At 54.2% G+C, this 17188-nt stretch overlaps 2 protein-coding genes across 3 annotated transcripts in view; one reads left to right on the top strand and one right to left on the bottom strand.

Annotated features, from left to right (window-relative positions):
- Nucleotides 1-7524: 7524 nt before the first annotated feature.
- LOC115527403 lies at nt 7525-14261 on the bottom strand. 2 transcript variants are annotated; one of them, XR_003972919.1, is made up of 4 exons: nt 13686-14261; nt 10703-10830; nt 9584-9761; nt 7525-8891 (listed from the first exon to the last, which is right to left on the bottom strand). XR_003972919.1 is itself a non-coding variant. In XM_030334997.1 (3 exons), exons 1-3 carry the CDS (start codon nt 14211-14213, stop codon nt 8867-8869), a joined length of 681 nt encoding a protein of 226 aa, XP_030190857.1. In that variant the 5' UTR covers nt 14214-14261; the 3' UTR covers nt 7525-8866. The 2 variants fall into 2 exon arrangements, 1 of the variants encoding a protein (XP_030190857.1); XM_030334997.1 differs by lacking the exon at nt 9584-9761.
- Nucleotides 14262-16419: 2158 nt separating this feature from the next.
- The window catches only part of LRRC27 (leucine rich repeat containing 27), a 35250-nt gene continuing 34481 nt past the window's right edge, over nt 16420-17188 (top strand). Inside the window, exon 1 of the mRNA XM_032595224.1 lies at nt 16420-16654. Within this exon, the coding sequence (XP_032451115.1) occupies nt 16454-16654 (201 nt within the window). The 5' untranslated portion in view covers nt 16420-16453. The remainder of the gene's footprint in view (nt 16655-17188) is intronic.

Raw genomic sequence — 17188 nt, 5'->3', positions numbered from 1 at the left:
ATAAGTCATATCCTGGGACCAAAAAAGAAAAGTGTTTCAGTAAATTTCAAAGGTTTAAAATCATACAGAATATGTTGCCTGAACACAATACATTAAAAAAGACACCAATGATAACAGATGTCCTAAAAGGCTGCACACATTTGGAAATTATATGACAAACTTCCAAGTAATCCATGGACCACATAATAAATCACAAAGGGGATTAGAAAATATTTAAAACTGAATGAGTATGAAAACCAACATAACAAAACGTGTGGGATACAGCTATTTTTAAATGCTTATATGAAAAAAGTAAGTTTAAAATCAATGATCTAAGTTCTATCTTAAGAAGCTAAAAAAGGAAGAGTAATTTAAATTCAGTGTGAGTAGAAGGAAAAGACATGAGAGCAGAAATCTACGAAACAGAACATGACAAATGATAGAAAAAGTCAATAAAGCAAATCATTGGTACTTTGAAAACAACCAGTAAAACTGATAAAACCCTACTATTATAGAATAAAAATAGAGCAAAAAAATTGCCACATCAGAATGGAAAAGGGGGTTATCACTACAAGGCCTAAGGAGATTAAAAGAATAATTAGGGGGGCACTGGGTGGCTCAGTCGGTTAAACGTCTGACTTCAGCTCAGGTCATGATCTCACGGTTCATGCGTTCGAGCCCCGCGTCAGGCTCTGCTGACAGCTCATCCTGGAGCCTGCATCAGATTCTGTGTCTCCCTCTCTCTCTCTGCCCCTCACCTGCTCACACTCTATCTCTCTGTCTCTCAAAAATGAATAAACATTAAAAATAATGTTAAAATAAATAAGGGAATATCGCAGAAATTTTGTGCCATAAATTCACAACTCAAATAAAATGGGAGAAGCCTTTTTAAAAATGCAGTTTATCGAGACTGATAGAATAGAGAATATGAATAGGTCATATGTGTGCACAAAATTGACTCTATATCTAAAAACATGCCCCCAAAGAAAAGTGTATTTGCTGAGAAAACTGGATATCCGTATGAGAACAAGCTGAGACCCTTATGCAGATACTAACTCAGAACGGATCAGAGGCCTCCGTGTGAGAGCTGACACCACAAGGTTCTACAAGAAAACATGGCGGACCTACATGACTCCGTTGGCCGAAGAGCTATCAGATGTGACACCAAAAGCTCAAGCTGTCAAAAAGCCCGTGTCTGTCTTCACTGAACTTAAAAACTCGCGTGCTTCAGAGACACCATAAAGAAAACGAAAGGGGGAGGCACAGACTGGGAGGCAGTGATGCTAAGCTTATACTTCTGGCAAAGGACTTGTGCAGAGAATATATAATGACTCACAACTCAGTTATAAGAAAACAAGCAACCCAGTTAAAAGGTGGGCAAAAGACTTGAACAGACATTTGACCGATTCATACAAACAGCTAATGCACACGTAGAAACGTACTCTACACCGTTAATCATCAGGCAGATGAAAATTCCAACCACGCTGAGATAGTACTTCATGCTCATTAGAAGGGCTATAATAAAAACCACACTCACTACTGCAGGGGAGGAAAAAACTTTCCCTGTATCTTCTCAGACCCAGTTTCTGGGGTGTGTGAATTAAAACGACGACAGAGTAATAGGAGAAAACGTTTGTTTTCTGTGCACAAGGGAGGCGTCAGAGAAAAGACAAGAAAAGCTCAAAAAAGCTACTTGGCCTGGGGATTCATACGCCATTTTAACAAAGGGCAGTAAATTGTAGAGAAGTGACAAGAAAAAGTGCTTTGGGCTTCTAGGGATGGTAAGTTGGGGGAAGAAAAACATATGGGGGAAAGTACTGGAAGATAAGGTAATTTAGGAAGGTTTGTTATATAGACTGGAGTCAGCACCGTCTCCAGAGCTGAGAGCGGTCTCCCCTCCCGGCGCGGGAGAGCGTCTTCGCGGAGGGACATCTGCTCCCTGATTTGGTGGTGGGGACACACTGTTTCTCAGCACCATTCACCTAAGGTGATCCCATGTCAGGGTGGCATATTCTGTGGTGGCCAAATACCTTGTGTTTTCAAGGACGTAGCAGAACTGGAACCCCCAAATTCTGCAGATAGAAATGTACAGTGATATGGCCACCTGGAGAATAGTTAACTCCTTAAGAATTGAAGCATAAACGCACCATAAGACCCAGCAATTCCCCTCCTAAGAATCTACCCAAGAAAAATACAACACACAGCAACGCAAATACATGCACATGAATATTCATAACAGCACTATTCTTTTTTAAAGTTTTTTATTCTTCACTATTTTGAGAGTGTGTGTGTGCACACATAAGTGGGGGGGGGCAGAGAGAGAGAGGGAGGGAGAGAGCGTCCCAAGCACTGTCAGTGCAGAGCCAGACGTGGGGCTTGAACTCACAAACCACAAGGTCATGACCTGATCCGAAGTCAGAGGCTTAACCGACTGAGACACCCAGGTGCCCCATAACAGCATTATTCTTAATGTCCCCACACCGTAAATAGTCCAAATATCCACAAACTGGCAAACAGATAAACAAAGAGTAGATTCGTGCCACGGGATATCACCCAACAATGGAAAGGAGTGGAATACTGCTACCTGCTGCAACACGGACGGACCTTAAAGTCAGGATAAAATGGGAAAAAAACAGATGAAAAACCATGTATCGTATGGTTGCGTTTATACGGAATGTCCAGAAAAGGCAGATTTGTGGAGGCAGAAGGCACACATCAGCACACTCCTAAGGCTGGAGGTGGAAATGGGGATTGTGGGAAGTTCGTTCTGAAGCCGGACGGTGGTGTCGGTTGCAACTCTATACATTTACTACAAATCATTGAATTGTGTCTGTACGATGGGCTGTGGTCAGGGGTCTTTTTGTTTGTCATCTTTCCATTTTTACGAAAGTATAACTAACTGCAAAACTCACCATGGTGCCTCAAAAGCCATGTTGTGAGAGAGACTGCAGACAAGGGAGGGGTGAAGTGGCCCCTTCGGTAGGGCAGAGGTACACGGAGCTGCTCCCTACATGGAGCTGGCCCAGGGCCCTCTTGGACACCATCCCCGAGGGCTCCAGAGAGGGGTGAGGTGACCCTGCGCCAGCTGGCCATTCCCGTGACATTTCCGCTAACAAACCACCCGAACTTCTCTCTACCACCTACGATTTGCATCTGACTCATGCACCTTGCGGTCGGCCGTGCTTCGGCAGATCTCACCAGGTTTGGCTGTGGGTCACGGATTCAGGGCACGTCTGTCCTGTGGGCCTCTATTCTTCTGGGAGCAGGAGGCCACTCATGTGCTTTCTACACGGATACAGGGGCCTTCGCGACTCTGCTCACGTCCCTTCTGCTCACACAGTGGAGGAGCCGGGAAGGACTCTGCGACGAGAACAGCATCTGCGTGGCCCCGAGGTGAGAAGGGCTGGCTGGCTGGCAAAGCGTGACACGGGAGGAGGTCCGGACGTCACAGGCACGTGTGGTCCCTGCGAGGCAGGTTAGTGACAGCTGGTGGCCACTGCACGACAGCCCTGTCCACAGACGTCTCAGCGGCCACGCGCTCTCAAAGCTTTGTCACGGCCACTGAGGGTGGCTGGAGCTGCCGGAACCACAACATGCCATGTCTCAACTGCACGTGACAGAGGGGTTTCACGTGGCCTGGCAGTCAGATCACGGACTAACGGAGAGCCACGGGCTACAGTCTACCTGCATTTGTTGTTGAATTGTTTGCGGCTGAATTCCTGTTGATCTGGTTTTATGGTTGAATTCATGCATTCTTATACTCCGTGACTGGGTGAATTTCTCGTCCTTTTTCTTTCACATGGTTGAAAAATAGCCGTGTTGTTGGGACCTCACTACTTCGGAGACTGGTGATCGGGGGACAAGATCCCGGCTCTCTCACTGATGGCTGCATGGAGCTGGCAAGTCCTTAACCACCCTGAACTTGTTTCCTTATCTGTAACAATCAGGGTGTGCACGAGGTGAGCATCCCCAAATGCAGAAAAACATGGCTTCAAACTGCCTTGTTATTAGGCAAGTGGCACTCTATTTATCTGACATTTTCGTGTGTGTGTATAAATATAATACATATATACATATATATATATATATACATACATATATATAAAGCTTGTTTATTTATCTTGAGGTAGACAGAGGGAGCATGAGCAGGGGAGGGGCAGAGAGAGAGGAAGAGAGAGAATCCCAAGCAGGCTCTGCGCTGTCAGCACAGAGCCTGACGTGGGGCTCGAACTCATGAACCGTGAGCTCATGACCTGAGCTGAAATCAAGAGCTGGAGGCTTAACTGCCTGAGTCCCCCAGGCGCCCCCATCTGACATTTTATATTTCTGCTTCTTAAAAAAACCTCCTTAAGCTCTGTGTTGGCAGCACAGAGCCTGCTCGGGATCCTCTCTCTCTCTGCCCCTCCCCTGCATGCTTGCCCTTTCTCAAAATAAATAAACTTAAAAAAAAAACTCCTTTAAAAAATTCCCTTGCCCTGAAAAATAGCCGTGAATTCTACTGAATTAGATCTGTCCAGTATACTTTGAACCACTCGACCATTAACAACGTGAAGGGGCACAATGTAGCAGGTGCCCGCGTGCGGCTCTCTCCACGTGGCCTCCCTCACCCTCCACCTGGCTGCCGGGGTCTGTCCACAGCTCACACTGATCTGATGCTGGACCCCATGGAAGCATGGCGAGCCATCAGCCCCGGGTCCCAGACTTGGCTCGTGGGGCGTCCAAGGCGGGTGTGGGTGAGGCAGGTAAACGCAGGTCTCCCGGAAGGCAGAGCCCGTGTCCTCGCCGGACTTCCTGCAAACGTGCCCCAGGCACACGGGCTTGTCAGGTGGTGAGAGGCCACCTGCCTCATCACTCTGTCCCGTGCTGCCCACCCACAAGGAACCACGGACCTAAACTGACGTGTCCACGTCTTGTTTCTCGGGCGCGTGCGGGATTCAGGGACCTTTATGTTTGACGACTGCACATTTTCTGGGGGGCACGTCCCTCCGTAGCAAGTGGATAAACGGCCGTCACCAGCCCACCTTCCCTCTGAGCCCGGAGTTAGTCGCCTCAGAGGGCCAGGCCAGTCTCTGTCCCCAGGCAGGGGCTGTGACACCAAGCCACCTTCCACGGTCACAGCACTCAGTGCTGCCTTTAAGTAAAACTGAACCTCAAGGTGGCCCCAGCGGCTTGTTGAGGATGAGGACCACACAGGGTGGAGAGATCTGGGGGAGAATCCTTCCCCCACCGCTTCTGATGAAGTTCTGTGCAAACACTCCTGAAATCTTCAGGGAAAAGGGCCAATTCTCTGCATTGTCCTCAATCCTCTCTTCAAAAGAGGTGACAAAATAAAGGGAGGTTTCATCTTTTCGTGCCTGTGGGCCCTGCTCCTGGGCGCCCAGGGAAGCTGTACTTCAACATTTACGGGGTCAGAATGACTTGGCAAAACCTCAAAGCACGGGGCTACTTCTGCCCCCACACACACCGTACATCTGCTCCGTTAGAAACTTAAGCAAAAAGGAGCATTCTGAACAGACCGATAAGAAAAAGAGAAAACCTCCCTGCTCCCCATGCAATTAAAGTCCCACCGCCTTGCACAGACTAGAAACAGATAAAGTCTCTAACCTTCCACAAGGTCCCCGGTCGTAATTCTTTATGTGCAAACACATACGACGCTGCCCCAAAGGCCCCTCCCTGGAGCAGTCCCTCCTCGTGAAAGTCGTGTATTCGGGCAGCTGGGCCTAACTTGGGCTCTGATAAAGCTCTTCCTTTCTCTCTAAAATTTTAAAAAGGTTCGCTCATTTGCTTCGACATCGGCTTGTGAGCACCCTGGCTGCCTCACCTGGTTTTGAAGCAAAGACTTTGCAGTAGAAATCAGCCTTCTTCATGGGGCGCCTGGGTGACTCGGTCAGTTAAGCGTCCAACTTTGGCTCATGATCTCACAGTCCGTGGGTTCAAGCCCCGTGTTGGGCTCTGTGATGACAGCTCGGAGCCTGGAGCCTGGAGCTTGCTTCGGACTCTGTGTTTCCCTCTCTCTGTCCCTCCCCTGCTCATGTTCTGTCTCCCTCTCTCTGCCCCTTCCCTGCTCACACTGTTTCTTTCTCTCTCTCTCTCTCTCTCAAAAATAAATAAACATTAAAAAAATTAAGAAAGAAAGCAAGAAAGAAATCAGGCTTCTTCAGGCCTGACTGGGAAAGTTCTGTCTGGCCGGTCAGAGAAAAGCCGTGCCTGTCCTGGCTGGGGACACCCAGCACAAGCTGGCACGGGCGCCCCAGGTTATCCACACTGGGCTGTGTGCCATCGTCCCCTCCCTGGGAGAGGCCACACGGTCATGCTGCCCAGGTCAGGCTGTGTGTCAGCTTCTGCAGGGGCCCGTGGGCACCCCTCTGACCATGCGGCTGACATCAGCGGGCAGGGGCTGGGCCCTGTAGCCCAGAGGCTGGGTCCGTGTGGACGCTCAGCTCAGATCTGGCCCAGGACCCGGGCGCCAGGGGCCGGACGTCAGACCCGGGCCGGGGGCCGGCGGTGTCGTGGCTACTGGCTAAGTCCACCTAAGAGTGTGAGCCTGCTGCTTCCAGAAAGGCCCCCTGTGGAGAAATCACTTCTGCTTTAGAGTGTGGCTGTGGGAGGGGACCCCCACCTTCTCATGCTCCCCTTAGATGCTCCTGGAAGGAGGGGCGGGTCCAGAGCCAGGCGTGAATCCAGGTCCTCCATTTTCCCGGGGGCGTCTCTGGCCCCCAGTCGCCACCCTGCACCTTCGCTTCTCCGTGTGGAATCGGGTAACGACCCCCACCCGGCGTCACGGAGACGAGCACCCGGCGTTTGCTGGCCCGTCGGGCACCACGCTGCTGTCTTACCACAAGCTGCATTCAGACCTCACACCATCATACAAGATCCCCGTTGTGACCACCGCATTTTACGAGTGAGTGACAGGGTCAGAAGGACCCACCCAGGCCCGGGCGTAAGCAGGGGTGGGTTAGGACCCCGTGCCCCCCACAGCAGTTGGGCAGCAGGTGCTCGTCCCGTAGCTCATTTGCTCTGGGACACGTGACACGTGGAACATATAAAAGTTCTGAAGCGCCAGCAGGAACCCCATGAGCCAACCCCGCCACCGGCACCCTGCCCATTAGCCCCCTGAAGCCGCGACCACAGATCCCACAGAAGGGGCGGCTGAAACAACAGAGGCTAATTCCCTCCCGGTTCTGGAGGCCGGAGGTCCAGGATCAGGTGTCCACGAGCCCGGTTCCTCCCGAGGCCTCGCTCTGCAGTCCTCAGTGTGTAGCCGGCCGGCCCTCCCCATGTCCCCACGGGGTCGTCGCCGTGCGTGTCTGTGTCCTCGTGTCCTCTCTTCTCACAAGGACGCCCGTCAGAATGGGTCAGGGCCACCCCTCAGGTGCTGGGACCAGGACTTCAATGCATGGGTTTCAGAGAGACACGATTCGGCCCCTCACACGCCCCACGTGCACGCCCGTCCCCTACCTCCCCCAGTCTGGGGGTGGCGTCTCTGCCCAGCCAGCAAGGCCCCAGAGACCACGGCACGAACATACAGAAAATAAACCAGTGTGGTTAGTACCGAGGAGAGGCTGGCCGCCGTACATCTGTTCTAGCGATCGGTCCGGGGGCTGGGAGAACGGCCTTGGGGGTGGGCTGTGGACCCCGCGTGCCCACCACACACAGCTGGGCCAGGACATCTCTCTTACCTCACCTCTACGTGCGGCACTCAAACGGCTGCCATGGTGACACCTCAGCCTCCCCCCTTAGGTAGGAATATGGACCCAGCCCACGTTCCCCAGTTCTTGAAACGTCCCAGCGCCCGTGGTCACGGCACCGGGGGGAGCAGCGGGGGTCACCGCCGGTGCTGGGCTGGGGCAGCCCTCTTCCTCAGAGCGCGCTGTGGGTCCACCGCTGGGCCCGGGTCTGCAGACGGGCCTGGTGTCATGACTGGTGCCGCAGCGCCTGCCCCTGACTTCTTGGTTTCCATCCCCGGCTTCTTTGGACCGTGCGGACTGAGCGGAGCCGTCGCTGGCCGGCCCGGGCCTCACGCTCGCTGCCGTCACAGGCCAGTACCCACGGCCACAGGCTGTGAGCCTCCACATCAGCTCGTCGCCACATTTTCTCCAGTGAAGACAGTTCCTTTCCAGGAGATATGCTCACTGTGGGGACGGCATGGTGGCCCCAAAACGTCCACAACCTTACCCCCAAAACCTGTGAGTATGGTACATACAGGACCAAAGGGACGTCATACACATGATGAGTGGCAGATGCTGAGGGGGAGATGATCCTGAATTATCTGATGGGCCAACGGCATCACAGGCTCCGCGGGAGAGGGAGCGGGAGGGTCAGAGTCGGAGATGGAGGTGTGACAATGGAGTGAGGACACGAGGCAGGGGCCGTGAGCCAAGGGACGCAGGTGCCTCGAGAAGCTGGAGAAGACAAGGAAACAGATCCTCGCCCAGAGCCCCAGCAGGAAGGAGTCCTGTAGACACCTCATGTCACCCAGGGAAAGCCAGCCAGACTTGTGAGCTCCCGAGCTGTAGGAGAGACGCGTCTGTCGCAGGCCACCAAGGCTCTGACGGATTTCTACGGCAGCCACGGGAAACAGATACGACGGAAACAGAGTTAAGGCAAACCGTTTTCACCCCGTTGGGCATGAATGCCAAGGCGACGAAAGCCCAGCAGACACGGCCTGGAAGTGCTCAGGTCACAGGTGAGTCCGTGCGAGCGAGAGCCTTCCGTCTGAGGCTGAAAGCAAAGCGCTTCCTGTGTTAGGCTCCCTTTTGTGCCCCGGAGACGCCCGCCCTCTGCGCACCGTCCGTTCCATAAGGGCCGCGTCGTGTTACAGGGCTGATTTCTCTCCAGTGGCAGCATGGGCTCCGCTTATCAGAAATCCCGGACACGTGGCCGCATGCTATGAGCGTGGAACCACACGACAGCTGGAAAGACAGGAATGCACCTGCATTTTCTCACTCGTTCATTCAAGTCTGACTGGGCTCCCTCGTGCCACGGGGCGCTGTGTGCCGCTCTCGGGCACAGCCTCCGTGCTGATACCCCGAGGGGCCCCCAAGCGACACAACAGCAAGGTCCCACATAATCCACGCTTTCATGGCACTGATGGGCTCGCAGGAAGTGAAGGACCTCGCCAGGGGACAAGAAAGCGACTCAAAGCCCGCTGTCTAGGAGACATCTGGGGAGGAATCTGCTTCATCCCCAGAGTGGAAAAGGAAGAGGGGAGGGCCGGGACTCAGGAAGATTGTGGGGGGTGGGGCAGGGACCGTGTCTGGACTGCCCCACAGGGGGGCTGCCGCTCTGCCGGGATATGAACCCTTGTCCCCAGCCATGCGGAAAGTCCTGCTGTTCTCACGAGGGCTTTGCGTGAGGACCTTGCGGACGCCTGGGTTTTAAGAGTGGGTCGATGCCGGGTAGGAGAGGGAGGGCAGAGGCAGAGGGCCATGCTGAGCCAGCCCTCCCTCCCTCCCCGCTGCACCCTGACCCCCCAAGAGCCGGAGCTCACGGGAGCCTGGGGGAGGGTGACCGGTGCCCATGGGCCATGGAGCCGGTGGGGGCCGTCTATGGGGCTCAACTGTTTGTCCCCAAATCTCAAAGGCGAGCTCACCCCCAGGCTCACCTGGAGCATTCACTGAGGAGTCATCCCACGCTCCTCCCGAGACGCCAGAGAACCAGCATTCCCGCGTGGTCCTCCTGCCTTCCTGAGGCAGTCCCGCTGCCCACGCCTCATGCACTCTCAGTGGTGGGTGGCACCCATGAAAACCAAGGTCGTCTTCCCTCTGCGGCCTCACTGCCTTCTGAGGAAGGATATGTTTCAACCGCCGCATTTAGAACTCGGCGCGGCCGGCAGAGCAGAGATGGCGCCAGCTGCTCAGAAGCATCTGGAACGTTTTCCAGAAAATAACTCCCAGCCGTTCTGAAGTCTGTGAAGCTTACCTAGAAATGCTTATTCTCTTTTTTTAAAAACTTTCTAGAAAGTAGATTTCAAGTTTTAAAAATATTTTGTCTTGGGGGCGCCTGGGTGGCTCAGTCGGTTAAGCGTCCGGCCTCGGCTCAGGTCATGATCTCGCAGTTCGTGGGTTCAGGCCCTGCATTGGGCTCTGTGCTGACAGCTCAAAGCCTGGAACCTGCTTCGGATTCTGTGCCTCCCTCTCTCTCTGCCCTGCCTCCACTTGCACTCTGTCTCTCTCTCAAAAATGGATAAACATTTAAAAAATACATATTTTTTATTTTGCTTTTCTTTTGATACAGAAGGATGTTAGTTACCAGGAATCCACCAAACATAACTTACAGCCTCTTCATACCAAGAAATTAAACAGGAAAAACTAAAACAGAACAAAATGCTCTTATTGTCCATTGTCCATAAAACACTTACTTCCTCTGGGCAAGCAGGCACCCTCGGTTCGCGCACACAGACGCTTCCACCATTCCCTCCATCCACGGCCACGACAGAGATGTTTAAAAAGAAAGCATTAAAAACCCTAACCCTTCCACAGACCAAAGGCGGAAGGAAGACACAGAACAGGGTGCAGGATAGAGACCTTGGACCTGTGGGGCTCTGGGTCCAGAAATAGGCAAGTGGCTGGGAAATGCGGTCCCTGAGGGTCGAAGAGTCTAAAACTGCCCAAAGGGAGTGGGGGAACAACAGCCAAGAGCATCACCTAAAATTGGACCCAGGGCAAGTCTCCCACCTCTACGACAGGAAGTTGAGAAAGAAAATCACCTCTGCAACAGTTACCTGAGGATCCCCCAGAGGATGGACTTGGACACTTCTGCACTTCTCAGGGGGTGGCTGCACGAGAGCCCCGAGCCCCCAGTGTAACACACATCAGCGCTGCAGAGCCCCAAAAGGCTGTGTGGAGGCACCTGCAGGACGGAGAAACATAGACAGGTGAGCAGACAGAGAACACAGAACACAAGCCCCTTGTCTACGACGAGCCTGCCAGCCTCAATTCCAAAGCACGTTACTCTAAGAAGAAAGATAACAAGATCAGCAACCAGCAGATGAATTCATCCCAGATGAAATGAAAACAATACAGCAACCTAAAAATTTTAAAAGTGCAGATTTTAAAATAACCATGTTTAGGATTCTCACATTGGATAAAGAGAAAACATCCACAAAAACTTGGAAGAGATTATGAAACAAGAACTGGAAAAACAAAATAAGAACAGTAGAACAAAGAAAATTAGAAATGAGACATGAAGTCATAAAAAAATAACCATCTAAGTACATGATACAAAGTCTAAGTGGGCACCAGTGGAGACAGATTTCCCGGTGGAGAGCACAGGTAAAAATTAAGAAAAGCAGTTTTGAGACATGGAGAACGACTGACTGGTTTCAATCTATCCCCTCACAGGAGACCCAGAATAAGAGAATCGAGGTCGGGGTGCAGACCACAGGCCACATTTACGTGAAGACAAAATGCCTGGAATGTCCAGGATCGAAGATCCTTTCTGTTCTCAGACAGGAAGAACACACCAAGTGCCAAGCAGCGTCACTGAAACAACCCACACTTGACAATTATCGTAGTGAAATGTCAGGACATTAAGGACACAGTAAGGAAAGACAGATTTCCCTCACAGAAATGGCAATTCAATGGACAGCAAGCTTCTCGTCAGCAGCAAGAGCTTCCAAAGAGCCGTGTCTTTAAAATTCTGACTCGAGGGGCGCCTGGGTGGCGCAGTCGGTTAAGCGTCCGACTTCAGCCAGGTCACGATCTCGCGGTCCGGGAGTTCGAGCCCCGCGTCAGGCTCTGGGCTGATGGCTCAGAGCCTGGAGCCTGTTTCCGATTCTGTGTCTCCCTCTCTCTCTGCCCCTCCCCCATTCATGCTCTGTCTCTCTCTGTCCCAAAAATAAATAAACGTTGAAAAAAAAAAATACTTTAAAATTCTGACTCGAAATAACTGCCAATGAGGAGTTCTATACCAGTTAACCCTCATTCAAGAGTGAGATCAAAAGAAAGACTTTTCATACACTTTCCGACAGGCACGTCTGTAACCGCCACACTATGCCCGTCCTGCCACGGTGGGTCATCTGGGAATCTGCTCTGAACCTCTCACCTGCCCTTAGCGTTGCGTGTGCCTCCAGAAACTAATAGCCCGTCTTCCTCCGTTTCCAAGCCTCCTGCAAGAGCCCCTGTAACCACACAGAAAAGTATCCAGGGCAGGAGAGGAGGCACTCCGAGGGCAGGACGGAGGTGCTGAGTTGGCCAGAGTCTCCGTGTGTTAGACTTGCTCGTGGAATCCCCTGTGCCGACCCTACTCCCCCTGCCTGTTGATGGATGTGGTCTTCTAACCTACTTTCTGCTTCACCAACACCCTCTTCAGCTCTAAGCTACTATTGTATTTTTTCAGATCCAGAATTCCAATTTGATTCCTGGCTGTAATTTCCAATATCATTACTTCTTTGAACATATTAAGCCTTACCAAACTGTATTCTTGCAAATTTCATTATCTGGACCACCCACAGGTCAGTTTCTTTTTTCTCCTGTTTTTCTTGGATTTGATCACGTGTTCATGTTGCCTGGTGTGTGACTAACATTACACACTTTATTTCTACGTTTTAATGTTTATTTATTCATCTGGGGGAGACGGGCAGAGAGAGAGAGAGAGAGAGAGAGAGAGGGAGAGAGAGAATCCCAAGCAGGCTCCTCACTGTCAGTGCAGAGCCCCATACAGGGCTCAAACCCACAAACCGTGAAATCATGACCTGAGCCGACCGAGCCACCCAGGTGCCCCGTATGTTACACATTCTAAAACCATGAAGATAACTGGAGACCTAAGATGGTATTTTCTTCCTTCTCTGGAAAGGATTGACCTCCACTTCTGGCTGGGAGCCAAAAACACAGCACCCCGCTCACACGGCTGCGGTCTGAGGCTGAGCTTCAGGCCCCATGAGGTTTGGCATTCCTCCAGGTCACTCTTGTCCTAGAGTAAGGCATTACGGAGCTCCAACCCAAAACCCGGGGCTTTACTAGACCCTCTGTCTCTGCAGGGATGTCAGAATAATAACTTAATCCCTTGGGGCTTTGGTCTCTTGGGAGCTTTGCTCAGAAGCTGAGGTTTTTGTTTTGTTTTTTATAATTTTTGTAATGTTTTATTTTTGACAGAGTGCGAGCGGGGGAGGGGCAGAGGGAGGGACAGAGACTCTGAAGCAGCCTCTGCTGATAGCAGTGAGCCGATGTGGGGCTCGAACTCACCATCATGACCTGAGCCGAAGTTGGATGCTCAACTGAAGCACCCAGATGCCCCAGTAGCGGAACTTTCTAATACCTCTTCCAAATAGAAAGATGCTCACTGGGGGAAAAGTTCACCTTTCTGGAATGCTTCACTCCCTTGTTGCGGAAGGGTTGGTCATAACGACCTAGCCTGCCCTTTCTGCAGCGGAAACCGAGAGTGATCTTTCACAGCAAGGTGGATCTTATCTTAGAATCCGTGTAAAGCTCTTCAGGGGCCTTTGTAGATGATACTTTTGGCAGCCCTTCTAACAGTGTCCCCAATTTAGTTTCAGGTACTGTGGTGGCTTTGTGACGTGTCAGCTAAGTTAGCCTTAACTACCATCCCTCCTCCCCCCTCCCAACCCCTTTCCCACGGGGTTTGCTAACTGGATCACAAGAGGCATCTCGCTGAGGTTTGGCGGACGGAGGGTGAAGCCGCAGCGGTCCGGGCGGGGCCCCAGGTGTGGCTGCGGCCCATCCGCTATTGCACACCTGCTAGCTCACCTCGCTGGTGGGAGGCAGGTGTGCGGTCCTGCGATGGACGGTGCCAACTTCTTCTGCAGGACGTCGCCAGGGCCGGTCCGTCCTCCCGGCTTCCTGCTTGTGCCCACGCCCCCTGTCCCCGGCAGCTTGCCCTCGGCGCCGCCTGGTCCAGCACAGCCGTGGACTAACAGCCTTCGGAGGCCGTCCAGCCAGCTCCGCGGCGCGGAAGGTCCGCCCCCTCGATCCCCGCAACGGCGCCCCCGGGGGTCCTGCGTCTGCCTGGGCGTCCGCCTGCCGCCGCCCGAGCGCCCGGCGGCAGAGGGAGTCCTGTTTGGCCCCGGCCCACGCGGGGCTCCTTGCTCCCCCGGTGGTGGTGTCCGCGTGACGGCGGCGATCCCGGGACCCTCGGAGGAGCCAGGCGGGCGCGGGGCAGAAGCGAGGTCGGGACCCCGGGAGGGTTCGCGGGCCCTGGAGGCCGCTGGGCGGAGTGGAGCGCGCCCCGCCCAGGCTCTGCTCGCTCTCGCGGCCGCAAGGGTCCTCCTCGCGCATCCGACTCTCCGGACTAAGGCACACGTGTCCCCCGTGGGCGCCACCGCCTGCCGCGCGGGAGAGACCGCGGGCCGCAGCCCGCAGCCCACGCGCGCTGAGACGCGCCTCCGCGGCCGGCGCAGGCGCACCGCCCTCCCCGCGGCTGCGCGTGCTCCGCGGCTTGGCCCCTCCGGGACCCCGTAGGGCGTCTCCATGGCGACCGCGTGGGCCTGGCGGCCTGCAACGTTGGGCTGCACCGCTCTCGGTTCCCCGCGTGCCAGCGAGCTCCTGCTCGCGGAGAGGGGCGCCGCAGGTGAGGCGGGGTGGGGTGGGGTGGGGTGGGGGTGGGGGGTCGCTGCAGGTGAGGCAGGGGGCGAGGCGGGGGAGGGCGCCGCAGGTGAGGTGGGGGGAGGCAGGGGAGGTGCCACAGGTGAGAGCGGGGTGGGAGGGCGCCGCGGGTGAGATGGGGGACAAGGGGAAGTGTCGCAGGTGAGGCGGGGGTGCCTGGTGGGAGGGCGCCATAGGTGAGGCGTGGGGGGGTAGTGGGGGAGGGCACCGCAGGTGAGGTGGGGTGCGGGGTCGCCGCAGGTGAGGCAGGGGGCGGGGGGGGGGGGGAGGGCGCTGCAGGTAAGGTGGGGGGTGGGGGAGGGCTCCGCAGGTGAGATGGGGGGACAGGGGAACTGTCGCAGGTGAGGAGAGGGTGCAGGGGAAGGGCGCTGCAGGTGAGGGGGGTGGGGTGGGGGTGGGGGTTCGCTGCAGGTGAGGGGGGGAGGTGCCTGGTGGGAGGGCGCCATAGGTGAGGCTGGGGTGGGAGGGCGCCACGGGTGAGATGGGCGCAGGCAGCAGAAGGAAGGCTGTGCCCCCTTGGCCCACTGTGCCCTGTCCGGCTGCCCCGGGAAAGACTGTGCACCCCAGGCCTGGAACTTGAGGACTAACGGGTCGCCCAACCAGGTCTGGTGCAGATGGGGAAACTGAGGCAGGCATGGTGGGGACGTGGCGCAGCCTCCGCCCCTCCAGGAGTCCGCTCTACCCATTTTCAGGTCCTGTTGTTTCGCTCTCGTTTTGGGATTTTTTTTCCCCTCAGGAGGATTGTAGGAGGTTGAAGCAGCCTTCACGGTGCTGATTCCCAGGAGAGGATCCATGAGGGAAGGCCCGGGGTGTCCGTGGGTCGCCCTCTCTCATTCATTGCTCAGCCTTTGGGCAGCTCCTTAACTACCCCAAGCCTCGCACTCCTCAGCACAAGCACGGGAAGGAAGTATGTGTGTGCGCTCGTGTGCCAGCCAAGTGGAGCGTTAACCAGGGATCGCGTGTGAGCCCATTAGCATTCCAATGTGTGTTATTACCGCTGGATCCGTTGTTTAGAAATTACACGGGGAGGGGCACCTGGGTGGCTCAGTCGGTTTAGCGTCTGACTTGTGCTCGCGTCGTGATCTCCCGGTTCGTGGGTTTGAACGCCATGTCGGGCTCTGTGCTGACAGCTCAGAGCCTGGAGCCCTCTTCGGAGTCTGTGTCTCCCTCTCTCTCTGCCCCTCCCCTGTTCACGCTCTGTCTCAAAAATAAATAAACATTAAAAAAAAAGTTAGAAATTACACGTGGAAGTGTGCTTCCCCAGAAGAGGTGCTGGTGAGCAGCAGTTCTTAAACTACTTTGGGAATATTGTTGAACAACTAAAAGTGAAGATTCTTTTTTGACCGATTTTCCCAGCACCTAACTTTGTGTTCCCCAGACCCAGCGCTGCTCCCTGAGCTGAATGGGCAGGATTCCTGGGCTCGGGGAGGTTGGTACCCGGTGGGGGGGATGGGGGGCGGGGGAGAGCTCAGAACCTCAGCAGGAGTACGCAGTGTGGACGGGGGATCCGTCCACACCACGTTTACGGGAGGAGCGTATTGGCTTACAGGCCAAAACCTTCTGACGTTTTCATCCCTGATATAGCCATTCCTGTTTTGGGTCATTGTGTCTTCCAGGAGCTTAAAGTGGAATCTTGGAACTCTGTGCTGCGAAGTGAGGCTCATATGTTTAATCAGAACCTTCTTGGCTTCCTGCTTTCTTCCTTCCTTTGAACTTGAGTGTCAAATTTATGATACCATTTATGAAAAATGGTGGTTTTGTAAGCAAGCGACACTGTCACAGATCTGCCCCGTAGCCACCCCGTGCCACCTGGGTGAGTGTGGCAGTGACCTAGCTGTGGCCGTGTCTCCCAATGTGTCTCCAGGTGACTCCAGAGCGCGCAGGATGAGCAGTGGCCCCCCGACGGCTGGCAGATGGGCGGAAGCGGCCCCTCCGAGCTGCCCCCTGGGGTGGCTGATCCAGAGCGCGGTGCCGGCCAAGTTAGCAGCGTGCCCGCCTCCCCCTCTGGAGAGGTTCACCAGGAGGTCAAGGAGGTCGTCCTTTCATCGGTCTTAGACTTGAGTCAACGTGGCCTTCACCATTTAGAAGAGATCTTTAAAATCCCCAACATTAAAGTAAGTGGCATTTCTCATTTGTGCCTCTGCCTGGTAGACATGAATGGCTTTTACTTGGAGGCCTCACCTGAGGAGAGAGATTCCAGAATGAGACAGAAGAGGGTTGACTCAGGGGCTCATGTGCGGCTCAGCACAGAGTGAGAAATTGAGGTACGGGGTCGAGCCAATGCAAATACCTCGTGGAGTTGGACCGTGATATCCATCCTGTCTCCTCAGAGGGTCTTAAGCACCAAAGAGCTGGTGGTAGAAACCACTGCCCATAACACCCTTGACCTCACGTAAAACACCGCGCCCACAGACCCCCACACAACATCGAGTCAGTTGACCACTGTTTCTCAGCCCCGCTCTGCTGACATCACCCGTGGACTTTGCCCTGTGCCCAGTGTCTTCGCCAGGCCCGTGCCAGCTGGTAATCCAGGGAGCGCTGTCTCACCCCCCGTGATTTCTAGAACAAGCTTCGGTCAGAGCACAGTTTTGACGTGAGCGGGGCTCCTGCTGCCTGGTACTCCTGTAATTTCCTTAAATCTCATTCGT

The sequence above is a fragment of the Lynx canadensis genome, chromosome D2 (genome assembly GCF_007474595.2).
Source record: "Lynx canadensis isolate LIC74 chromosome D2, mLynCan4.pri.v2, whole genome shotgun sequence".
Lineage (NCBI taxonomy): Eukaryota > Metazoa > Chordata > Mammalia > Carnivora > Felidae > Lynx > Lynx canadensis.
This window is presented reverse-complemented; position numbering and strand designations above follow the sequence as displayed.

Coding starts and splice junctions, on each gene's coding strand:
- LOC115527403 (XM_030334997.1), bottom strand. CDS start 14,213: ATGCGCGAGGAGGACCCTTGCGGCCGCGAGAGCGAGCAGAGCCTGGGC. Junction 10,831..13,685: donor ACCTGCCTCCCACCAGCGAG/GTGAGCTAGCAG, acceptor TCCGTCCTGCAG/GTGCCTCCACACAGCCTTTT. Junction 8,892..10,702: donor ATCCTCTGGGGGATCCTCAG/GTAACTGTTGCA, acceptor CTGTCTTTCCAG/CTGTCGTGTGGTTCCACGCT.